Raw genomic sequence first — 26,626 nt, forward strand, 5'->3', positions numbered from 1 at the left:
CGAGGGGTAACGGGCCAGCGCCGGCTCCGCCCCGGACCCGCCTCCGGCCCCGGCTCGGTCCCAGCCCCGGCTCTGCCCGGCCGAGCCGCAGCCCGGCGGCCGCACCGAGCTATGGCGAGCGCGGCGCTCCTCGCACAGCCCCAGGAACCGGAGGCCCCGCAGGAGCGAGGCGCGGCGGCGCCCGGGGAGACGGAGCCGACGGAGGCGTCAGGCGGGGCCGGGGCGGCGGCGGTGCTGGGAGAGACGGGACTGGCCGTGGGCTGCTGCATCGCGGCGGCGCTGAGCTGGGAGCGGCCCCTCTGCAGCCTGGGCGGCTTCGTCTGCGCCAACCTGCTCTTCTGGTGAGCCGGCCGGACCGGGGTCGGGGCTGCCTCCCGCCCCGCGCTCCCCTCGGCCCCGGGAGCAGCGTTTGCCCCCTGCTCTGGCGGGGAGATGGCCGCGCCCCCAGCGAAGGAGGGTCCTGCTCTTCTTCGCTTCACCTGCGCCGCGGCATTCCCTGCCCCCAAGCCGCTGCCCCGGGTCTGGCCATGGCTCTCGCGCTGAGTGCATCCGCTTGGTCGGGTTCTTTCACCCTCGGTTTCTGCCCCAGCCTCGCACACATACACCTTCTGCCCGCTTATCCCACAGCCTGATGCGTGATGATGATGATTATGAGGAATCTCAGATGGAAGCTGAGCAGGGCGGCTGCAGGACACCCGGCTGAGAACTCGCATTTGTCACAGCCGTGGAGAGCGCGGGCCCGCATTTCTGTGCAGAGTTTTGCAACCTACTGAAATCAGGTCCCGAGCCCGTCGACTGTGCTGTGCTGATGCCCTGGTCCAGTACTTTAGAGTTCATTTTGGGCATATATGCTTTTCCAAATTGGTGGCCTACTTAGTGGAGTCTTTGTGAAGTGGGAACAGCCGGAATGTTACTGCAGTGTACCAGTCCTCTTTTTGGACTAAGCTTTTTGTAGTTGGAGACAGTTTAGTTGAATAAACCCCAGAGATTAACATAGGGATGTGTTCATTGTTGTGTTTGTCATGTGTCTTTTTAATTTCTGTAAGAAAAAAGTTGTCTATGCGAAACTTCAGGGCTTTCCCGTGATCTTAGGTTTTGCCAGTGCTTATGTTTTTTTGCTTTCTGATCTACAGTATTGTTGTATGCCTGCTTGATCATGTAGAGCAATTTATAAATTAGTGCACTACTGCAGAGGCTCTTACGACTGAATATTGTTTCCTTTCCTGTGGCTAGAACGGCCTCCTTTCCTCTTAAGCAAGTAAAAGGTAAACAAGCAGTGCAGTGAATTAACAGCAAACTCCTCTTGGTTCTCTATAACCCTAACAGTGTGATGTTTAAACATGAGATCCAAGTCATAGAAAGAAGACTTTCTCGAATTTTGTGCTGCACAAGAAAATTTCAGCAAATATTTTCAAAATCATTTTATCCTCTTTGATTCCAGGAACAGAGTGTGCATAATGTCTAATTTAGGTTGACCTTTATTATCTGTCTTGCTCTTAGGTATCCGTGGTAAATCGTTTCATTGAGGAAGTTACATGGTTTTGCTCTCATTTTCTACATTCTTCAGAGGTCACCTGTTCTTTCAGCCATTTGGAAGTGTCATAATGCTTATATTTCTTTTCAGTGTGGCTCTGATAAAATTTTCAGGGACAACATCTACCAGAATACATTTCCATGTCTCAAGGAATAGCTTCTGGGCAACCCATTTACTATTTTTTTTCCAGATTTGACCCAAGCAAGGTATAAAATGCCTGCATTATTCAATGCCTGTAAGAAGTCTCCTTTGGTAGTCTTACTGGCAATTTGTTATGGTGACCAGTATTTGAAGTTATTTTATCAAAAGTCATAGCTCACTCTACTTTGTTACTTTCAAGATGAGTTGGAACAGCAAAAGTCGGGGCACAGATTTTTCATTTTAATTTGGTGGTATTGTACCTCAAAAGGAAGCTCACTATTCTACTGCCAGGGAGTTTTGAGAGGTGTATATGAACAAGGAAATGTGGAGAAGCAGAAATGATGACCAGTAACTTCTGTGGTTTGAGAACATAAGGAAAGATCTCATTAACAAATCTAGGAAATCTGACACTGTGAAAATTAAAATTTAAAATTTAAATCTAAGATCATCTTTTCCTGCTTTGGTGTTGGGATTGTCAAGATTTCCAGGGTAGTGTTTGCTGCTTCTCGTTTTCTTGTTTGAGATCCAGCTGCTCAACCTGGTTTGTGATGATTCAGTTACAACTGCTTCCGGGCTAGGAACAAGTGTCCACCCCTGCAGCTTGTGAAGTCTCTCCTGACAGGGCTTTGTGCTGGCTGGAGCTTGGTAGAAGGACATTTCCTAGCTGCTGTTTCATGTGCCTTTTCTTTCTTTGTCGTGTGCCTACAAGTATCCATGCCCCATAGGGGGACTTCTAGTGCATGTGGTCTCTAATCGGGCTCAGAGTTCAGAAGTCTGCATTGCTGGATGGGAGACTTCTCCCACTATAGCAGCAACAGCACTGGTGGAAGAAGGAGAAAGGGAGGTGAGGTTTAATTTTACAGTTTTCTGAATTTTGGTTCAACACCAGGTTCTTCCTCCCATCCATTTAATTTTGTTGGGACTATTTTCCTCACGGTTAGTTTAGTACTTGTATGTTTACCCATCAAAGTGTGTAAACTTGCAGTAGGAGCTGCTGAGAGTGAACTGTTTCCCTGGTGTCACAGGATTTTAATTTTTTTTTAATATATTCCATTGTAGCCTCTTTTGTGTTAAAAAAATCTCTTAGCCATTGTACTGTATATAAATGTATTTTTGATAGTTACTACTAAAATATTGTTCTTGTAAGTACAAGAAATTTACTAACTTAATTTCATTTTGATTTCCTTGATTTTCTTAATATTCCTGACAAATTATTATGGACTCTTTAACAAGAGACTAGTAAAAGTAGACACAAGTCTGGCTACTGAAAAAGCATTTTTCAGTTACCACCTCCATTATTTTTTCACTGTGAACAGCTTTAAGCCTCTTGCCCCAAATAAACTTGACCAAAAATCTTTTAAATGAACAAGGGTTAAATATATATATTATTTTGCAACTAACCATCTGAAATATGATTTAGATTCTTGTGCTGTATATAATTTGCAGACTGAAGTCAAAATAACAGAAAAAAAACCCTGTTTTTTTCTGTCTGTTTTACACCCATTGCACTGAAAAAGTGAGCGATTGTGCCAAGAACAGAGAAACTCTGTGCTGGTGCCAGAAGTTCACTCCAGGTGTTCTGAGTGTTAGGCTGTTGCCTGATAACCTCCAGTCTTGGGTTTAATCTTATCCAAATATTAACATTCAGTCCTAGATTTTTAAGCTAGAATTCTACCCTAATTATTATTCTGTGTATATGGAATAGAGGGGATAGTGGCAGCTTTTTATTCTTCCAATCTGTAATTTTAAATTTCTACAAGATCAGAGGGACAAGTTTATTTTCAGTAGTTCTGTACTGTTCCATGTGTTTTGTAGTTTGCAGATATCTATCTCAAATACACATTTTCTATCTGCAGATAAATGTTTCAAACTAAAGTGCATTCATGTCTGCAAGGTCATCCCTATATACACCAGTTGCATCTGTTCACCAGTTGTCCAATTTCCTGCTTTCCGTAGGATTTTTTGTGAAGGGAGGCAGCAGAAAGACTAAGATGTAATAGATCTTTTCTCTTTTCCCGTCTCCTTGTGGAACGAATTTATTGCATTACCCTATTTGCTACTCTCTTCACCAGCCCAAATCCACATTTTTCTTTGAGGATTTTAATATACCTTCTGACCTCAGAATGTATATTTGCATGTTACATCTTTTTTAAACAATGTTACATGATGGTATTGTACTGACTCAACAAAGTAACTGACCAACTGTGTAAAATACAAGTATCAGTCCTTGATTTAGATAGGTGTGCTGGCCTAATTTTCCATTATAAATTGTCTTTTGTCAATCCGTACCCATACTTTTTGTTTGTTTGTTTGGTCTCAGAGCTAGTGAATATTTCCATTGTCTGAGAGAAACAATCAAGAGAGAAAACAGTATTGCTTATATCTGAATTGTCTGTGTGCATTGCATCAGGTAAAGATTGTGTATTTTCCAGACAGAAAAATCTAATTACTCTTTAAATGTTAGTAACAAAATGTACATTCAGAGTTTAGCGGCTTGGTGTGTTTTGTTTTTAAGTATCCAGTTCACTTTAAGATTTGTTCTTGAAGTGTTTCTTACTTGAAATCTCTGCTTGGCAATGATAAGTGTATACCATAAAGAGATCTCAAAATACTTTTCATTCATTAATTTTTTCTCTCAATGTAAGAAAGCAGTACTAAGCTGAGCATTTCTTTCATGTATTTGCACACAACTTGTAAATGCTACCACTACTATACCTCACTTGTCTATAAATTAAGATTTTTGCCCAGTGTGCATGCACAATGTATGCTTGCATTTTTATTCTTTGTTACAAGAAGAAAGACATGCAGAAGCCCTGTTTTATGTATTTGTGGACTGTGTTTTTGTTCACTGTCAGCACTGACTGTGGCTATCACTGCAAATGTAGTCTAGGAGACCTACTCAGACATTCTTGCTGACAAAATGTCAAATTCAGTAAGAACTGGAATAAAAGAAATCTTTGAAATCAAAACATAAAATACATGAAAATTAAGTGAGTTGGAGTTAGGCAGGGTATTGGTATTCTGAGGCCAGTTTGTAGTATGCTGGTCTTCAAATCACTTAATTAAATTTATAATATCTTCCAAGTGAGGAGAACATATATGGATTTTTCATTATAGCACCCAGATGTTAAATATGGTTTTGGATGTGGGAAATTTTGGTCTTTGGCTGTCTTTGTTACAGGAAATCTTAGAGCTACATTCATAGTTGTTTTAGGATTACTTTCCCGAAATCCAAAGTACCAGGATAGCTTGCAAGTGGATACTCCTGCCTTAAATTCTAGTAAGAGCTTATGTCTCTGATCACTCAAGTACGAATAGTAGAGTAGGTTAAGTATTTACATTATTATTTTGTAATGATAATACATTCATAATTAGAAAATAGAAAAAAATTCTGGCATAGACAGTTTTGAAATTCACTGTGCATTCACGTGAATGGGTTTCTTATATGGTTGCTAGTTTGTTTCTTCTAGTCTGATAGTCTTTAACTTATTTAATTTGCTGCCTTTTGCTAAGTCTTTGTAACTTGCTGGTATTGGAATTTATTTTATTCCACATAGCTATAGTACAGCAAATTGCTGATATTTCTTTAAGCATAAACAAATGTTTATGGTTTGTTGTTTTTTTGCTTCCTAGAAGGTGGTATTCCAAAATACTCTTCTTCAAGTAAAGCTAAAATTCCAACTTCAGTACAAGCTGTGATATAATTTTTGAGTCTTCTTGTTTTTACCCAAACAGTTATAGGCTTATGTTCACTTTTCCAATACAAATTATGAAAACTTTTGAAGGCTTTGGAGATAGAAAAGTAGAACAGAAAGTTAAATTCATTTCATTTAGTTAACAAAAATTATTAAAAGCCATTAAGAGCTTTTTAGTGACAGTTTTCATACTTTTGGCTGAGAGATTAGTTTACAGGAATGAAAATTGACATTGTTTAAGAGCCAGACAGTGTTACATAAAAACCTGGACAACTGACAGCATTTTTCAACCAATAAGATGAAATCAGGATCAGTCAGAAAAGAAATCAAGTGGGATAATTGAGGAAAAGCAGGCATTACTGAAAAATTTAGGATCAAATCTAGGATGAGAACATTATGGAGGATGGAAATCCAGAACAAAGGAGAACAGAAATTAATTGCAGCATGGCTTGTGTTTTTTCAGTCTTGCTGAAATGTGCATATGCTGTGTCTAAAGCAGTTGTTTTAAGAGAGAAATTATAATTTCTTCAAGTATTGCTTCAAAATAATGAGACCTTTCAAATAGTAAGTAGAATTTTGAGAACAATGGATGTTTTAGGGGGATATGCTATGCTCCATGGTAGATGTTACAGGACTAATGAGAGCATTAAAGAAAAGGAGATTTAGGGCAGCATGGTAGAGGTGCTACTGCTCAAACTGCTGCTACTGTATGAGAAAATGGGATTAAGATTTCTTCAGTACTTTGGTAGAGCACAGGTTAATTAAGGTCATCTGGGCATTTGTCTGCAAAAGCAAAGCAAGCAAGGTTATATGATGTTATGTGTTTAAATCAAAATGATTTTAACTTCCATGGAAATAGCATCCCCTCTTTTCATTGATGTAACAGTAGAATTTGATGTCATGGTAGGCTCAGAAGGTATGTAGTTTAGGTCATTTAAACTTTCTCCTTCTCAATTGTTTATTATGTGCCTGTCTGCATTCCTCAATAAGTTTTCTTGCAAACAGTGTGAGATAATTTTGCAATGTGAAGTTATTAACTTTATCCTATATCCCAGACCACCAATATACTTCCAAATGTACCAGTTTAAAAGCACATTTATCTTTGGTGATTAAATGCAAAGCATTGGAACCGTTTTTCCAGTGTTTTTTCTTAGGGACTTATGCAATTTTTTGTTTTATTTAGATTTATTTTTAAGGTTAAGAGGTAGTTTCTTGAGTTGGAGTGGAGAAAATACACAACTTTAATTCCCATCCTATGTGTTAACTTAAGTTAGCATTGTCCAGCTGTCTTTGCTTTTGCCCTGAAACCTCTGCACAGATCTTCCAGAGGACAGCCCTTTCTAAAGATGGCTGTCAAAGTAACAGTAATTTAAATTTCCGTGAGTCTGTTTCTTAGGACAAGTGGTTTATTTATTATTCAAAAATTTTTGAATTCCAGTAAGTTCTAGAAGGTTTTCTAAAGAAAAACTGATTTGGTCTGTGCTTTCTGGCTGAATAAATATGATCCTAATCTTTTCAATGAAACCTGACAAATGAGCTCTTTGAATAAAAGGTTGATGGCTGAGTTTTCTTTGTCTTAACAAAGAATGAATTTTAAAAAATGATCCAAGTTTTAGAATAATAAGCATGCCCTTTCTGCTTGAGGGTTATTTTTGTAAATTATTTGTTTATTTATATGTACCTAGTGATAGAATTTTTAGATTTCTGGGTGCTATCCAATGGAACGCTCTTTGCTTGCTGGCACATAGGTTACAAATCAACTGCTTTTCAGTGCTTCATTTTACTCTGTTTGAAATATCTCAAATACCTAAGTGTTTCTCTTTTTTAGAGGAAAATTTGAAGTGAAAAATGGTGCTTCTTTCTAATTTATGTCTTTATGGAAGGTTTTTCTCCACTAAATTAGACATGTTCTAAAGCATTTTTAATGTACATGTTTTTAAGAAGCATTCTATTACATTTCACAGGTGTTCAGCTAAACTAATATACAGCTTTCTAAGTTCAAAATCCCAGGCACCCAGAGTGCTAGTGTGCATATTTTAAATTTTAATTAACATTAGATGTGGAGTAAATGCTTTTGAAATTATTTTATTCAACAAATTATGCCTTTTGGATGGGTGGGGAGTTTTTTTAGACTGAATTTAAGTTCCTTCTAAAATTTTTGACAGAACATATACAAATGTGGTTTTTTACATGTAATTCCCTCTCTTCAACTTGCAATCTTCTGTACCAGCTTTTGTGCATTTCTCAGACATGCAAGCTAAATATCATATAAATATAATAATATTGTACAAAATTCTATTCTCTAAAGAGATTCTGCCAAAAAAGTGTACATAACTTACTCTGACTACACATTTTTTATAGGAATTGGGAAGGGATTTTTGCATTATAATTCTTGACGAGGTGTCTTGGTTTCAGCTGGGATGGAATAATTTTTCTTCCTGATACAGTGTTGCTGTGCTATATTTTGGATTCAGTATGAGAAAAAAGTCGGTAAGAAACTGATATTTCAGTTGTTGCTGATCAGTGTTTACCCTAAGTCAAGGACTTTCCAGTTTTCCATGCTCTGCCAGCAAGCAGGTGCATAAGAAGCCAGGAAGGAGCACAGCCCAAACAGTTGACCTGAGCTGGCCAAAGGATATCCCAAACCACAGTGTGGCATGCCCAGTACACAACCTGGAGGGAGCAGGCCAGGAGCTGCCCATCACTGATCAGGTTGGGCTGAGCACCAGTCAGTGGGTGATGAGCAGTGGTACCATGCATCACTGGTCTTTCTTAGATTTTATTCCTCTCTCCTTTTGTTGTATCACATTTCATTTATTATTTTTGTTACTCTTATTAACTTTATTTCTATTATTAAAGTGTTCTTAAGCCCTCGCTTTTACTTCTTCCCATTTTCCTTCTCATCTCACCAGGGCAGGAGAAAAGTGAGCAACCTTAATTGTCAGCTAGTGTTATACCACAACACCAAGATGTACTAAAGGAACAATTGGAAAAATACTGGATTATTGACTTCTGACTTCCAGTGTTTTGAATACTCGAAGTTTGGATATCTGTATGTGTAGATAAAGCATTTTGATATTTACAGAGTCTTAGTAGGAAAATCATTTCTATAGAAGAGCAATTCACATAAAAGTTGTATATTTAATGGACATAAAAAGCAGGATTCGCAAATCTGCTTTGGGATGGTTTTTCAGTTAGGAAAGTTTAAGCATTAAATTACCTGTAAATAAAATAGTGTTGAATATATATTTTTCCTTCTTGAGTCACGGGAGGGCAAACAAAATGATTGAGCCTCTGATCAGTAAAGGCACAAGCTTTCTGATACTACCTTTACTATGTATTTCAAAAATGTTGTTCAGGCAGTATACTTCATGCTGTAATTAGAAGAAAACAAGCCCTTTTCCCCTTCTCCAGAGCTCCTGCTTGAGACAGTCATCAGAATTTATTGCAACCAGACAAGTATTGATTGCTCCAGCAGTAAGTGTGGAAGAATTGTCTACATTCAGCTCCAAGCAGGAAACAGTTACCACCAGGAAACAGTTACTACTACATCTTTTCCTTACCCAAATACCTTCACTGTAGATGTTTGTCTGAAACAGCGTTAGGTGGTCCCCGGTAAGAGCAAAGTACATGTAGCTTTGAAATTAGTAGTTCAGTATTCTCAAAATTAAATAGAAATATTTCCTCTCCACAGGGGAGAGCCATTCTCTATGTGGTTTATGTCATAGGCCATGCTTACTTATCAGTGTCTGATGGAAGAAGACCAGTTCTATGGAAAACTCTGGTTGAAAAGTGTCAGTAGATTTTCACCTAAATATTTTATGAGGAAACTGTTATATACAAACCCGCACTCTTAGAACTCCATGGAATTACTCTGAAGAGCTTGGCCTCTGGTTTTAAGATGTAAATATGAGTTTGTAGAAAATAGAACTGAAGTCCACAAGTCACTCGTGCAGCCAATAAATGTGCCATAAAAGCTGATGGTGAAGCAAAGCTCCATGGTCACTTCTGTGTTATTGACAGCTTTCATTTATTTATATGATTATCTCTGGATGTCATCTAGGGATAGATGGCTATTAAAAATGTACCTGCTAAGGCTTTCCAGAAATGACTACTACTGGCTGCTGATAGTCTTAAGTAATTTAATTTTTGATTAAATGTTTTCTTATGTTTTGTGTTTATGAAGGGCAACTCATTCATAGCTCTAGAATGTGTTGTAAAAAACCCAAAACTTTAACAGCTGAAATGAAAGAATCAAATTGATTTATTAACATTTGAAACAATTTAGTAGGTCTGCACCTTCTCTGTATCTTATGATACAATTAAAACCAGCTTTTGTCATGCCCTGTAAGTTTTGTTATGTTTACTGACTGCAATATTGTATGATCTTGTTAATGGTCAAAATTTCTTACCTGGCTCATGACACTTGAATAACTTTGTATAATCCGGTTTGTGCAGTTCATTGTCCCACATGCTCTGGGACACTTCTGGTGTGTTGTGAGATACCTGCTTTTTGATACAACAAATTGACAGTATTGACATATGACCATCCCATACTTTAAAGAACTGGAGAAAAGACAAGGAGAAGGCACCTTAGGCTACTTCTCTGTGTTCAGGTTCACCACCATGCAGTTGAAGAATTTCCACTTTTAATTGTGGAAGTTATCAAGTTTTGATTCTTCTGCAGTTTAGAATCATTGCAGAACAGCTGCAATATAACCAGGCCCAGAAACAGAAATTTTTGTGCCTTCAAGTTCTAAGGTCAGCATCTTACTGAAAAATATTTGCCAATCACTTCTAATAGCCTACAATAGTCACAGAATGAAAATACCATTCAGGTTGGTAGGGGCTTCATGAGGTCTATAAAGTGGCTTGCAGCTCAGAATAAGATCAAGTACTTATTTCAAATCAGATTGCTCAAGGTTTTGTCTTCACAGCATCAAGGCTGGAAATTCCACAACCTTTGTGGACAACCACTGCTTAATTATCCATTGATATTGCTCCTATTTCATTTTACAAAAATGGTTTCTCAATCTTCCACAGCGGAGTTGAGTGGCAGGCTGGCTCCATCACACTTATATTCTTCCTACATAGAAGAACATAGGATAGAAGGACAGTTGGAGGTCAGCTAGTCTGGCTTACTCAAATGAGCTCTATTTGGAGCACATTGCTCAGGTTCTCACACAGCTAAGCTTTTGAAAGTCCTACTCCATAGTGGTCTGCCATCTGCTTAGCACCTCCTTTAGCTCTTTCACTTGAGTGCTCTGGACCAGAGGACATCCCTCACAGTGAGGCTACTGTTCCTTCTTGCAGCCTGAAAGCCAGGTGGCCGTATCCCACCCCTGGGGCTGTGTCTGAGTGAGGGCCTTTCCTGTGCAGGGAGTGCCTGGTCCAACCAGTGGCGGGGACTGAGTCCTGGGCACCTCATGGCTGGGTTTTTTGCAGTCCTGCACTGCCTACAGCAGAATTTCTTGTCCCTTTGTTGTGCAAGCTGTCCTGTTAACTGCTTGAAGTAGTTATCTGGAATGCATTATTCTGTACATTGTTTCTTAACTCCTCCATTCCCCCAAAAAAATATTCACAAAATACTGCAGAATTCAAGGGGGGGGGAACAAATCTTGGTTATGTGTCCAGTAATGATTTTACTTCAGCACCATTTGTAGAAGAAATTAAACTATTTGAACTTTAGTGTGTTTTGCTTATTGCTTAAAAAAGAAAGCATGTTCAGTAAGCTTCTTTTACTTCAGCACCATTTGTAGAAGAAATTAAACAATTTGAACTTTAGTGTGTTTTGCTTATTGCTTAAAAAAGAAAGCATGTTCAGTAAGCTTCTCTTACATAGCATTCTTCCTACAGAAGAGAAGTACAGAAGGAGTGCAGTATATGAAGATTTCATTCTGGAGCCTTTCATTTTTGTCAGACATGAGTGTGTTAGAAATACTTAAAGAGTACAATCTGGTTTTTTTTTGGTTTTTTTTTTTTTTAAGAAGGGGCAAAAATGCCCTAACTTTTATTAATAAGCAAAAGTAGCACAGTTGTTAGTCTGGTTGCTATGCATCATGTTGATAATTCCTAGAAGAATTATGAATCATGACAGTGGTAGTAGCATAATAAGTGGTTTTCAGATCCCTGCATGTTTAACTGTTTGATAAGCTTATGTTTGATAGATATATATACCAAAAGAATGTGAGGGGACCTTAGCAGCTTTCCACCAGGAAGGGCTTCGAGGACACAGATCTCTGACATAGGCTCACAAATGTTGCTCTGGCACCTGAGGGTTGACACAAGCTGGCTGAGTGAATTCACAAGGGATGGTCTTTCTTGCAAACATCACAGTCTAGATAAAGAGCTAATAATGTTAAGATATGGGAAGTTCAGTCAGAACGATTCAAAGCCCTCCAAAGAAGTTACAAAGAGTCCTTGTTTGGTGACTACATTAGCTGCTTCAACTGGATTGCAGTTTTTTTCCTCAAACATTGGAGCAGGTACACTGCAGTATTGAGAAGGTTGAATGACATGATTTGGAAGCATCTTTCAGAAGGATGCTACCTTGTTAATCCTTGTTTGCTGATCCTAGTCCGCATTACAAAATCAAAGATTTTTAATGCTGAATAATATTGCCAAGAAAAATAGTAGGACAATATGATGCAAAGCTGTTACAAGTTTTCATTTATTGAGCTATGATTGGGCAGTTTTGATAGAGGCTGCCTTGTAATAATTTTTCTCTACACTTCTCTGTTGGTTTTCTTGAGCTGGCTGACTTATACAAAGGTACTGATTTTATATATTTATTTTATAGAATAATCTTATATGTGAGAACCCCGGGATTGATTCAGGGGTCTCGTGTGGTGGTAAAGTCTCTCCTCCAACCTTTGCTTCCAAAGAAAAACTCCGCAGCCTCTTGTTGTTCAGTCTCAAGGCAGTTTATTGCTAGTTATCTAAAAGATTGTCTTTGCCCATTGCGGCTGCTTTGGTCAGCAGCCCAGGCAGAGACACACACACTCCTGACACCCTCACTGTCCAGTGTCTTCTTCTTCTCTCTCCTCGCCCAGGGCTGGTGCTATCTTTTATATGATATATTACATGTTAGATGTTTACAGATTTTCCCCAATACCTACTATCTATGTTACAATGTGCTTTTCTACTCTAAACCAATCTGTGAGTGCCAACATCACCAAGAACATGGAGGCAAGGAAGAAGAAGGAGGAAGAACAGGATCAGGCCCACTTTCCTCCATCTTAGAACTCCTGACCCCCCTGTACAAAGTAAAAACCCCCTGTACAGGTGTTAATACTCCCCTGTACAATACTAAAAAATTTTCCCCTCTAATTTGTAATTACTTATACGATATCATCTAACCCTCTGTGACCGCTTGTTCCACCTTCAAAGTTGGTAACTCATTCCATGGCTCAAACTCAAAATCACAGCTGTTTTCAGCTGCTTGCCAGGGTCTAAAATGCTTCTGACCAAGGCCTGGAACCTCTGAAAATGTCTGAGGGACATTTTGAGTTCCGATACTTATAGTTCAAATTCTCTACAGATACAAAACCCCTTTGTATTTGGATAAAACCTTCAGAGTAAGCTTATGTGTTCGTATTGGAATTCATATACTGGTCTGCTCAGGGTAATTGGTATTATGAGTTTGTGTTAAATGTGAAAATTAGTGGCGTGGACATTTTTTAAATGCAGAATTTCTTTTTGAGGTTTTCAAGGAATAGAACTGGAGCAGTTTGCTACTACAGCAGTGTGTCCTGAGCTTGTTAGAAATATTCTGAAGTCAATTTTCTTTCTGAAAAATCCAAGTGTGCTCAAAGGGTAACTCTTGGCTTCCTACAATGGCCATGTTTGCTACTATTTTCACTCCCCTTCCCCCACTTTTTTTGCAGAAAAGCTCTGAAGCAGAAACTGGGTAGAAGCTGGGTAGCCTGTTTTCAAATCTGAGAGGTTTCTTGAAAACATCCCAGATTTGTATGATTTTGTTTCAGTTGATATTCTCATTTGATTCAGTGCCTTGGACAGTGGCTTCTTACTGGTTTTGGCTAACCTCTACTTTTTTAAGTTAATTGCTTTTATTTTGAAAACTTAACTTGTTCACTGTTTCTATTCAGATCACTGATTTAAAGTGCTCAAACCCAGCTATTAAAATACTTTAGCTTTTTTTATTTAGTTAGTTGAATTTTAATTCTTTTTACTTCATGCCCCCTTTTTTGTGAGTTAAGATATTTGTCATTAAAACAGATAGAAGAGCTAATCTCCAAACACACCAGCAGCAAAACCAGAAGTACATGAGATTATAATTCATACTTTCTGCATCTGGGTCTGTTTGACTTGACTAGACATGTTCTAAAAAAATATGTAATTAAAACCAAAATTCATGAAAGCTTGTTATGAAGACAAGTTTTAGTATTATTCTGTTATATATATATTTACCTCATCTTTGTGTTTGAAAGAATGATTTGTATAAAATTTTTGCTTAGGTACTGTACGAAGCAAAAGAAAATTTTTAACCTTTTTTTGTACATCGTGCCAAGACAATTAGTTTTAATGAAACCATGATTAATTTAAAATTAGTACTTTCTATGCAATAATTAAAACATTTTGTTTTCTTCATTTTCTCTCTGCATAAATAAAAGTATAGACAAAAATCTACAAACTCAGTGTTTTATCTTTGTATCTTTAAATGCCATGCTTGGAGCTCTAAATATATTCTTCTTATGGAAAGGTTGTGGGGAGAAACTGAACTCAGTTATTGCAATTACTGAGTCTCTTACTTCCTATTTATTTTCAGTATTAGTAGCAGCTGTTAGTTTTTGCATGCTTCCAATGAGTTTTGAAGTATTCAGCATTTATTTCATCTTGATATTCTAGGTTTGTTGCATTGACCCCTTGGAGAGTGTATCATCTGACTTCCCTTATAATACTTGGAGTGTTAATTCTTCAGATAATGAAGGATTTGGTATTCTCAAAGGTAAAAGGTAAGCATACTGGTAGACTTCTGTGCTTAAACACCTGCACTTTGGAGCATGCTAATTCATTACTAAAGCCGGGTCAATATTATGATTATTGTAAAAGTATCAGCTAATTTTAGAGAATGATAGTAGATCTGTGGTGGTCTGTTGCCATTTTCAATTAAGTTTTGGTATATTTTATAGGGAGGACATTAGGAGATTTGTTTTAGCATTTAGATGAGTGTAATTGTTAGGAGTGGACAGTCATTCTTGTTTCTTAAATGCTAGGTCTGAAAATGCATTCTTTTCTAAAATACAATGTTTTCCTAGACATTCATACTTCTTCCAATATTATTAATGTAATTTTTGGAAATTTTGGGACATCCAATATGTATCAGTGAAATTTGTAAATAGAGAAATTACCTATCTTAGCACAGTTGAAATAAGAAGTGAACAATATTTTCTTCTTACTTTGGATACAATTTAGTCTCCAGAGTGTATAAAGTCTTGTGTGAATACAACCAATTTTGAAAGGAATTTTGAGTTTGTTGGCTGGTCTGGTGTTTTAAAGATTTTTTAGTTTTGTTTTTTTTGTTGTTTTTTTTTTTTTTTCAATTCCTGTCCTGTACTTCATTACAATCTTGAAAATTTTTTGACAATATGCTCATCATAAGTTTTTAATTTTCATTTCCATTAAGATTGTTTTTTTTTTCAATATTCTTATTTTTCCTTTTGTTTAATGTTTATTCCCATGCAAAGTGTTTGAAAATCCATCTGAACATGGTACAAAAGCAGGAAATAGATGTCAGAGAAGGATGGTATTCCTCTGTGATGTACTAACACATCTTTTCTGACTGCCAGAGCTCATTGTTCCCTGCTAAGTTACAGCAGGTATTTGCTACCTTTTCTAAAGGAGGATTTACTGTCATTCCATTTTCTGGCAGTCTTGGTTACCATTCTGTTTCCTACTTTAGTATTACAAGCCCAGAGTCCAACTTATAAAGCTAAGCAGAATTTGATTTTTTAAATTCTATGCTGTATAAATCACTACAAACATAGAGACCTTGCTAGCTGTTAGGCAATGATTTAGGTAAATTCACTCATATCTGTAAATAATATTTTTGTAGTGACCAAATTCAGGATGTACTACTCTCATGTTTGTGTGGCTATTTAACCATTCATTTTAGAGATGAAGCTAGACTTCTGTTTCCTAGCTTACAGAATATTTACTGTAGAAAACCAATTTATTCTGCTATTGTCTTTGTTGCCATTGTAGATAGAGTTTAAGAAAAATCAGGCCCTCGAAGTAATACTGTAGGAGTCTTGTGGTAATGAATAGAAATCAATGAAGGGCCACTACAAAAAGCAGAAAAAAAATCTTCCCAGTGTATCACGTCTGTATAGCTGCTTCACGCTTCCAGCCAGCCACTAGATGGCAAGACTATTACAGATTCATGAGGAATGTCGAGTGGTTGTCAGTGTGTAGAAGTAGAGGGTATGTTCATGTTAAAGTTATATTATCATTTTCATAACATCCTTCCATGTGGAAATGTAGCCACAGAAGATAATGACTTTTTCCATTAATGACTTTAACGGTATATTAAGTTTACAGAAAGCAATTCAAGATATAAGGTGATATAGCTTTCCTGTTTGACTGATACAGAGAATTCCTTAGTAATTTTAATCCAATTCTGAATATCTTCTATGACTAAAAAATAAAATTCTTTCTGATTTAGTGCATTTCATCTTTCATTCTTACAATTGCAGGTGTGCAGCTTTGGAGAACCATCACTGTCAAGTAGGTACTTTATTTTTAATGCGTGGTTATTTATTACTTTATTTTTTATAGTTGACCTAGATAAGTCTGTTTTCTTCTAATAAGTTGCTGAATTATTTTGATCTTAAAATATTTTCTAAGTTTATTAGTGTTCATTCATGATTTTTAATAAATTATTGTTTCCGATTTGAGTTACATTAAAGTCTATAGTAACATATCAGAATACCTCTAGAAATGCTTTTTGTTACACTGGGATTATCATGCTTTGTGTTTTATGGGAATTAGTGCTTTCTTTGAAAAGCAGAGTAATACTGTGTTGGTGAAGGAGGTAACTTTTAGAACTTCTAGAACTTATAGAACTTATACCAGTGCTGCTGACTAGAAGTAGGTATGATGGCTGGAGTTTCTCTTTAAGTCAACATAAGTAATTGAGCATTATAATTGCAAATAAATATCAGTTGATATCCATATGAATATAAATTAATAATTTTGAAGCCTGTTTACTTGCCTGTCTTAGGCAAATGTTTATATCATGTTACTGTAGAGTATATAATTTAATTTGTTGGCAGTTGTCCTGGTTCCAGCCAAGACAGAGTTAATTTTTGCAGTAACCAGAAGGGGTGTGGCCAGGACTCAAAGGTTATTCTTTAGCACCTCTCCTTATTTTCCAGGGATGGGGGAAGGAGTCCCTTCCAGGTCAAGTAGTGTGGCACTGTCAGGTGTGGTCGGGAGTTTAAACATGGTGTGTGAATCATTCACGTCCCACCTACACTCTGATATTGTTGCTTTTATTGTTCTTTCCCATTGCTGTTTCCCATAAATTGTTCTTATTTCAACCTTTTTTGTCTGCAGTTCTTCTGTCCAGCCCTTCACAGGTGAGGGGGTGATGGGGGAGTGAGCAAGCAGCGTATGGTTTGGAGTGTTTCAGTGGGAACACAAAGCTGGGGAACACCATTCCTTAAGCACAACAGCAGTATAATCAATGCCTAAACGATTGCAGGCAACTCATTTTCAGAACAAAAAGTTGCACATTTAAGGCATTATTCTTCTAGAAATACCACCGGGATTTATTATATATCTGACATAATTTGAAAGTGTATCCATTAGTACACTATTGTATTGTAGCCTGACACTGAAGAAACAGTAATGCACAATTGAAAAAGGGAAGAAGCAGGGTTTTGTTCTCTGTCTAGAGACAGATACCAGTATCATAGCAATTACAGAAAGCAGTTCAGATGTGCAGCTCCTGTTCAGTTTCATACCTCTAAACTTCCACAGGTATGAAATCTCATAAGCATAAAATTGAGCTATATGGAATTGATGACAACTTAGTTTATAAACTGAGCAGAGTAAAATGCTTTTACCATAGCTAGTGCTACTTCATGTATCTGTGTGGAGCGGCAGTGCTTAAAAATTTTTTATTGACAAGCTATTCCTGTGGCACAGAAGATTAGTGTGATTTATGTTTCATTTCTCCCTCCTGTTATTTGTCAGAGTAATTTACATAAAATTTAATGTCTTTCAGGGTTTTGATTCTGACTTTATCTGTCTGTTTACATGCAAAAAGGGGAATGCAAGGAAAACTAAATTGCTTGTGAAATGAAAGGAAACATAGCTTTTTGACTGCCTTTTGTTTCCATGAAAAATAGTTCTGCAGTCTGATACATTGTTCTTCTCTTACTCCCCAGTTCATCAGGTCACCAAACCAAAATAGTTGATTTTAATGAAAAAGACTATAAATAGTACTTGAAATATCTTGGATTCAGGTTTTCAGTTGTTCAGAATGCTGGACTTGATTGCTGTTCTGCGGGGAGACAATGCAGAGAGTGAAAAAGAGAATTTGATGAGCTCACCATAGCTCATGCCTTTGGGTAATATAATACAAGCATTGTATGAGTCCATCTAGCCCAGCATCTGCTTTCTGAAGGGATCCAGCCAGAAGAAACATGACCTTGGGTAATGTCCTGCAGGACAAGCTTGCAAGATTCTTCTGGTGTACTTTCCCAGCAGCCTCCAGTTGGACCTTACCCCCATCCCTCTCCCAAGCTGTTCTAGGTGGACCTTCTGTGAATTTGTCTCTTTGGTTTTGTTCTTAGAAACTTCTGTTGGCAACGTCCTGTACACAGAGATCCATAGCTGAAGCACGTGCTTTGTGAACAGTCTGCTGTTTGTTTACTGCTCTATATTAGTTTGTAACTCTTCCTACATTTTTTTCTCGTTGGAAGAAATACTGAGCAATTATTCTCTATTAGCATTCTCCAGGAAGCTGTGACTTTTATAAACTTCTGTCTTGACCTGTTCTCTTCAGTTCATGACTGTTTAATTGTTCCTAAAATAGAGGTTCTCTGAGTTTTGATGTCTTCATTGTGCTTTTCTGCATTTTTCTTCCATTTCTGTGCCCCTTTTTGTTGAAGAGACAATTTACAATAGCACTGAGGGAGATCCTTGGACTATACATTTTCCCTCTCTTCATAATACATCCCAACATGTGATTGGGGTTTTTTTAACCTCTGCTGAGCTCTGAAAAGATGTTTTCATGAATCCATGTTTCCATGGAAAATCACTTCAAGGTAATGTCCTGAGTAATAAAGATCAGCTTAAAGCCCATATGACTTTAAGAGTTTTTTGGGGTTTTTTCTCTTTGGATTTCTTCACATTTCATCTGCCTTTTTGCAAGAAATCATGTGATACTTGATTAAATTCTGCTAATCCTTGCAGCTGGTCTCTGTCTTTACCAGAATAATTCCTCTTATTTGTCATGGCTTCTTAGGCTCCATAAAAACATTTTATGAGAGACCTTGTTGAAAGCCTTCTCAGATTTTTTTATGGACAGGTAATGTTTTATGGACATCAGTGTTCATCTAAAAGCAGGTTCACTTTTGGAAAGAACAGAAGGTTTGTGATATGCTGTCCTTTACAGCTTACATTAGGACAGGCGTGGGTGTCCTTTGTTTGTTTTCCTGACAGTTTGCACAGAGCAGAGCAGAGTGTTGAGTGGTTTGCAGTTCTCTGGCTCTTGTGTGCCTTCCCTAAAAATAGATATTGCTCTAGACATTTCACAGTCTTCTGCCTTAAGGCAGCTTTAAGAGGTGCTGTTTAACCGTAATGAAATTTTAGCTGTTGCACCCAACCTTTCACTTATAGCTTTTATAAGTTCACATAAAGACTTTGCATTTGTTTGCACTGTCGGTGCGTTTTTCTTTTTCTGAATGCTACTATAAATGTGCCTGTTGATTGTGTTGAAATTGAAAGAACTGCTGTAAGATATTGAGGCTGGGAGCATGGTTCCTTTTTATTTTACTCAAAATTGGATATGAAAAACGGTTTTCATGTTATCATGTATGAGCAAGATGTGGGAAATATATCCCCATATCCAGCAGAGAGTCACCCGCTCTTAAGTAACTTACAGAGAAAAAATTTGGTAGATCTGTGATTCTTTCAGTGAGAGACATCACCTCTTCTAATAAATTAAATGTGTGCATGTTTTTTCTTTGGCATCATGGCCCTACAGCCCTGCATCCATAGTTTGTAACTGCCTTAAGGTCCATGCAGAATGGCTGTGCAGGCAGGAAAGGATTTCTAGTCTGTGCCAACTTTGAAACTCCTTTGGATTTCTTTGGCAAGTGCTAGTTGGCATCCACCAAAAATGTGCTAAGAGCTATTTTAATGATTTAACTGCTGAACTGACCAATTCTAGTGCCTGACAGAATTGCCACACACAGTTTAGTTTATCAAAACAGTTGTAGGTAGTACCAAAATTATCTGAACAGACTCGTTTCCTGCCCTACCTTTTTGTTATGCGATTCTGGTTTTGAAAATTAATATCAGTCACCAGCACAGTAGAATGTTTCATAAATGGTGGCACCAATTTTTGATGAGTTTTATAGTGAAATGGTAAACTTTTGGTAGTTGGAGGGTGAATTACTGATTGTGACTGTTGTGAAACTTGCATTTTCTCAACATTCACATGCATTGTGTATTTTGTCTGCTGCGTGTACATTCCAGGTATCAGAGATTGAAATACTTGAATGAAATTGCTGTTAATTTGTGGCATTTGTTTTTGGTCCTCCTTCATCTTTGCTGAGCACTGCTGACTAATCAAAGCAAGCATTACTTTTTTCATTGTCATAACTTAAATGCAGGATGCTTGTTGTCTCATATATAAAATGTGTCTATGTAAGAAGACCTGTGATTGTATTTCTCATGGAGTCATTTAGTACTATTTTAAGTTTAAAATTTCAAACTGAAGATAAGGTAAACCTTCCTTAGGGATGGTAGCACTGTATCACTTTTTTCCCCCTAAATCTTGTTCTGTTTCTGAGGAACTGCTGTACAGGTATCTTGCCTTTTTTAAAAAATGGGTGACAGCTGTAAAAGGAGCACTGGAAAAGGTCACTTATTAAATTACTCTTCCTTATTATAAAGCTGTTTTATTTCTTCCTATCCTAGAGAGATTTCTTTGAAATCTGGTACTTGTCTAGTCAGTAGATGTATTAGAATATCCAGGTGTGACAGGAATTGTCACACACCTTCATTTCTTGAGTGGTCAAACTTAAGAAGGTCAAATTAATATTAACGCAGAATTATTATTTTATATCAAGCCTAAAAAATGCCTAGTTGCAGCCTGAGAAGGGACTAAGTAACAGTCCATTTAAAAGGCCATCAGAGAATGACTGAAGAGAATAAGCCAGAAAGAAAGGAGTTAATGCTCTGAAGCGGCTCTGCACAGCTTGTTTTCAGTCCCCTCTTACGTTTCATCGTTTTCTCAGATCAAAACTACTTGGGACTTCTGGGAAGAGCCTTGCCTGACCAGTCATGGTGTTAAACTCCCTACTCCACTAATGGCTGCCTCAGCCACACAGACTGCAGTAGGTGTGTAGTACCTACTATATTATTAAACATTGAATGCTGTGGATATAATCCTTTGCGCTATGAAAATAAATCCTGAAAGGGTTCTCCTGGCCTTGTAAGTTGAAAGAAAGGGTGATGCCCTGGGGTCCTGTGACCACCTGGCTTGCCACAGGGTCAGGTCCTCCAAGAGCCGGATAGCAGGAAAAGAAGAGGCTTCCACCAGAGGCGGGTGTCTCTCAAGCAGCTTTATTCTCGAGGGATATTTATTCAGGTGAGGGAAGACAAAGCAGGGAGCAAAGGAAGACAACCACTCGGGAGGGTAGCCAGCTCCGAGAGACCCGAACAAGGGGCAGGGTAGGGAATATAACAATGGTTGGGTAGGAGGGTCAGGGTAGGACACAACCAATGAGGGAAGGGTCCAGGGGCGGAGCAGAGGGTGAGTGACGGGGCAAAAACCAATGGGGACAAGGAGAAGGAGTGGTTTCAGGGAAGGAACCAATGGGGATACCAAGAAGACAGAACTTTCTAGAACTGGGGGAAGGATTATACAATGACTGACAGGGATGAGGGGAAGGGACAAGAAAAGATTGACAACAGGGGAGGCAGGAAGTTATACATCTGTTACCTCCCAAGGCAAGGCAGGGGGGCCATCTTCCAAACCCCCTCCCACAAAAGGGTTTTTTTATTCTCAAAGCACATGTTCTCCTCTGCTCCCAAGAGGAGGGAAAAATAAGCAAGTGCAGCACCATGAACAGCATATCTCATCCACTGCTGCTCATGTGTCAGGTCAATGAAGATTTGGAATTCTGTAAGAAGAAACAGTAACATTTACAAGAGAAAAAGGACACTTCTTAATGGAAGCTTTTAACTGGCAGGTGTCTTTGTTGAAGCACTTTAGGACTTGATGTTGAAAACCATGGTTAATATTGAAGTGCTCTTGAAGCTCAGTAGTTACCAACTGGGATATTTCTGAAACATAGCCTTCACTGATAGAAGGTTACAAACAGACACACAGAGGTAATTTTCTAAGCCCAGGACATTTCTGTTTCTCACCATCTTCCTCCTCCAGTCCCTTCTTTGTGTTTTCCTTTTATGAGAGTTAGCTGTGACGAGACTTACTGACTCCCAGAGCCATCAAAGTTGCTGCCCACTTCCAGGCAAGTATTACTGTTTGGTAGGTAACAACATCCATTGCTGGGTCAGTTGATGTGACAGATCAGCTTCAAATTCAGGTCACAGCTTCTCTAGACCTGAATTCATCTTTTGAGCTACACTGATTTCACACTTGCATCAGCCCAGCTCATAGACATTTGTACGCATTACAATAGTCAGTGTGCTCTCGATAACAGTATTCTGTGCTAGCACCATTCAGAGCTTGAAAGACTTCATGCAATGTGTGGCTATTGGGCTTTTTTCCAAGAAGAAGAAAAAATAATCTTTTGAATCTAATAACACTGTAACTCTAATAACTCCATAATGCACTTGTACAAAATTATTCCTAATATTTCACTGAGAGCAATGAAAAAAACTCTTCATGTTGTCCCTAGATATAAATGAGACAGTTGCCCCTTTAATCTAATTACCATGCTTTGTTTATTATGCCAGAGGCTGATTTATATGTTTTGCGTGCTGGGTTTGCTTAAGACAATCTGCATGTGACGTGCCTAAATATTTCTGACGTAGTCTGCTTAGTCTAATTTAATGATCAATGGAGAAAGATTTGAGATATATATCTTGATCTATCTCTTCCCAAACAAATGCCTGGAGGTAGGCCAGGTATATTGTGTGTTAATGGTGACTGTTTGTTCCCCTAGAATATATACAGGAAGCCTAGGGTGGTGAGACACGTGAGGGCATTTACAACCCTTGTGTCATTGTCCCCTGTTGATCTGAAGGCCTGTCTGTTTTGGAGATACACTGACTGCTGCTTGTGGCTACAATAAGAAACTGACTCTTACACTCTTGGCACAGCACATGGGAATACCAAACCACAGCATAACAACTGCAGGTCATGGGACTTGATTTATTTACCTCTTTGTGTACATAGAGTTTCTCTGAAATGGGTCTCAGGCACAGTATGTTGTGTATTCAGATCACTCTTGAGACACCAACGATATGCTGCTTCACTGTATCTCAAAAAAAAGGTCTTGTCCTTCAGGGTGTTTTCTCTGTAGATGAGTGGATTAGGAAATAAGAGGTCTTTTTCCATTAGGAACTCCAACAAAATCAAGGCTCTAGTGGAAGTGTTTCTGTTTTACACTTGTTAATCTATTTCCTTGATGTTATAGATAGGAAAAAATGTAATGTGAGCCAAAGACAGTCATGTGGGCCAGTCAGTACCAAAACACAACACCATCAGTTCCAGTTTCTGTTGCACAGTTTCTTCATCTTATTTTGGTCATCCAGACAGAATCCATTCCTCACATGACCCTACACAACTACACAATCTGGAAACAGACTGAAGAAAATACTTCCTGTGGACCTACAGCAAAACAGAGGGCAGAATATAATCTAACAGATAAATAGATATAAATAGGCTCCAGGGAGCAAATATTTGCTTCTTCAGTTATTTCAATGTAGTCTGAAGGCATCTGGAGTATTCAAAGACTTCCATCCTTGGTATTTCATAGTGGTTGCTGTTCTGTTCATTTTGCCTCATATATTCATATGTGTTGGAAGGTATATATGGCTGGATAACATCCCTCAAACAATTCTGCTTCAAAAATGGTTCCTCCAAGTGTTCCTAATATATAAAAGCTGTTGCAGTCCTTCAGGAAGTGAATGCCTACTTGTGGATAGCAAATGGAAATTGAGTTTTATTTGCAGCCTAAACCCTTACTTTTTCACTAGCCACTGTACTGTTCAAATACCAGATTGTAATTGTCCTTTGTTTTATAGAATGTGTTGCTACAACTCAGATAGGCTGCAATATGTGTGGTGGAGTTTTTTCTAAAGGCACTTTACACATGAATGATCAAACCTTCTGCAGATTGCAGAAAGAATTGTCTACAGTGCAAAAACCTCTCAATGCTTCAATTTTTTGGTTTTTTTTTTTTAATTATTGTGTGACCTTTTTTTTCCTTTCTGGCTAGTTATTTCCAAGTTGTTAGCTACCTTTCCAAGTAATATATACTCCTGAATTATTATTATTTTTTTAATATTGATACATGATAAAATAAACATACTGGTAAAACTTTTCTTACAGGAGCAAAAACCAATACTACAGTAGAAATGCTGTAACTTTGGCACAAGTATCACACTTAGTCTGAAAAGCTTAATACCTTTTTCTATACAGTTGCAGGAAAAGGTTGTTGGTTGGTTAGTTCCTTGTTTAAGGGGAGGGGAAATGAGGGATGTTGCACAGCATTTGGAGGTGCCATGTATCTCACTGGTAGAAATAGTTGCCTTGTTTATCTTATTTTTTTTTTTATTTGCCAGTAATTACATAGTGCACATAACCAATTTCTTCTCACATAGAGTGGTTTGCAAACTTTTGAAGTCAGGCCTACTCTCTGTGGTTCTCTAGTAATTTGGTTATATCTCAATTCTATCTTAGCTGTCACAAGACCTTTTCCTGTCTTGTCCCCAGAAGCTCAGCTCACCTTTCATTATGGAGGGTGCACAGAAGAGATGAGGAGAAAATGCTGGAATCATCTCATTTCTTTAGAATTACCAAAAAAATTATTGCATTCCTCTTTCTGTAAGCCTTCCTTGTGTTCTGTTCCTATTAATTAAACACAAAGGTTAGACATTATTTTGGGTGCAAGAAAAGCAACTTCTGAAAAAGTAAGAGCAGAAACCAAGGACCAGCAGAGTTGTACTGGGGCTTTTTTAACTGTTTTTATACAAGGATATATTCTAACCCGGTTATATTTACAGAAACTCTCATTATTCATATATGAGTATCTGTATTGCTCTGAGCATGATGCTCAAACTGAGCAACATCAGTAAACACTTATCAGTATCATGTTAAACACATGACTGGTGCTGTAAATGGTAAATGTCTTGTAAATGCATTTCAGGCTGTCCTAGGGTGAAGTTATGGTGTTTGTATCTCCAATGGTGTGTTCTGTTTACATTTGATATTATGTTCTGTGCTTTCAGAACTGACTCTGAAAGTGAAGGTTTGTTTTGCCTTGTTATCATCTGGTTCACCTCCCCCCATGGTCTGCTGTCTAGAAAAGGCTAGGGCTGGCTGGCTGGCTTTGCTTTGCTTGCTTGCTTGCTTGGCTTGCTTGCTTTGCCTGCTTTCTTGCTTTGCTTGCTTCCTTGTTAGGTTAGCTAAGCAGTCCAATTCTTTCCCTGGACTGTTGCTTTTTCCTTTCCTCTTCCTGAATACCATCCAACCTGCTCTGGACTGGGATCTGGGAAACACCAAGGAACACCAGGAGCCTGCATTTGGTGATCTGCAGCAGCCATCCCCAGTGCTGGAGAGCAATCCCCAGCGTCCAGACCCGGGCGACCACTCCCAGGAAAGACTTTCTGGATTTGTTCATCCCTTCAGAGTGGTGAAAGAGTTTTGTTGTCATCTGGTGTTGTTAATTGTTTTGGTGCTGGGGAGTGCTTTGTTCGTTGAATAAACAGGTTCTTTTCCACTTCTCTCTCAGAGGAAATTTTTCCCTGAACCAGATGGGTGGGGAGGGGCCGTGGGGGTTTATTTCCTGGGGGCTCCTTTCAGAGGGTTTTCCCCAAATTTGCCCTAAACTAGGACACAGGCATAGATTTTTTTTTTCTAAGACTTTTAAATAACTCAAGTAGAAACATTATCCTTTTCCACTGCACTGCTTGTTTAATAAGTTGTTTCCCATTTTGCATTTATGCACTTGGCTTGTCAAATACAGCATGTTCCTGACAAGTTAGGGTAGTTGATTTTGTGCCATTTCCCACTCTGAGCTCTTATATATTTTGAACCCTGATTCTGTTCTTTGCTGTGTCTGCCACTCCTCCTGGGGTATTGCAACTCACTCATCTGAAGGATTAAGGCAAATACTGAATGAAAATGTTAAGGACATACCAGTCTCATATAACAAGGCACTTCTAATACCCTGCCCTTGCCCTTTGGTATAACTTTTCAATTAAATGTGGAGTTATGGGGATTGCATATATGCTGTATTTCTTTTTCCAGTTTGCTTTTAAGTGTCATATAGCAGAATTTCAAAAGCATTGTAGCAGTTGAGATGTATGCTTTCATCTTCAGGGCAGGCTGTGTGCTTTTTAAAAAGGCTGTGCTCCTTTTTTTTCCATTTTTGGATGCTGAGTAATTCTCCTTGACTGCTTTAACAGCTTCTTAGCTTTGCTACTTACTTGCTCAGTATCTTTCTAATATCCAGATGAGAGCAGTTGATCTAAAATTGCTTGGATAGCCCATTTTTTTTCTAGTTTTACTTCATAAACTGTAATTCCTAGAGAAATTTATTACTCTACTTTTTGTCCCACAATCCTGTCCTTTCCTGTACCCCACTGCTTAGTTGTAATCAAAATTATTCAGAATTATTTAAAACTTTTAGTTCTATTTAGAGAATTCTGAAAGCATTCCATATTGTTTATTTTGGAGTTCCAATACTGAGATACCAAGGAATCAATCGGAAGACTGCTGTAGTGTACCTCTGTGAAATCTTTTTCTTCTATTCTGGTAACAGAAGTGTTCTTACACAAATATTTAATTAAAATTTTAAGATTC

General features: G+C 38.1%; 1 protein-coding gene across 1 annotated transcript in view; it reads left to right on the forward strand.

Moving 5' to 3' along the window:
* Nucleotides 1-26,626, forward strand: part of RETREG1 (reticulophagy regulator 1) — a 64,795-nt gene continuing 38,169 nt past the window's right edge. The window contains exons 1-3 of the mRNA XM_002187234.6: nt 1-341; nt 14,239-14,345; nt 16,086-16,116. Of these exons, the coding sequence (XP_002187270.4) occupies nt 112-341; nt 14,239-14,345; nt 16,086-16,116 (368 nt within the window). The 5' untranslated portion in view covers nt 1-111. The remainder of the gene's footprint in view (nt 342-14,238; nt 14,346-16,085; nt 16,117-26,626) is intronic.

The sequence above is a fragment of the Taeniopygia guttata genome, chromosome 2, assembly GCF_048771995.1.
Source record: "Taeniopygia guttata chromosome 2, bTaeGut7.mat, whole genome shotgun sequence".
NCBI classification, from domain to species: Eukaryota; Metazoa; Chordata; class Aves; order Passeriformes; family Estrildidae; genus Taeniopygia; species Taeniopygia guttata.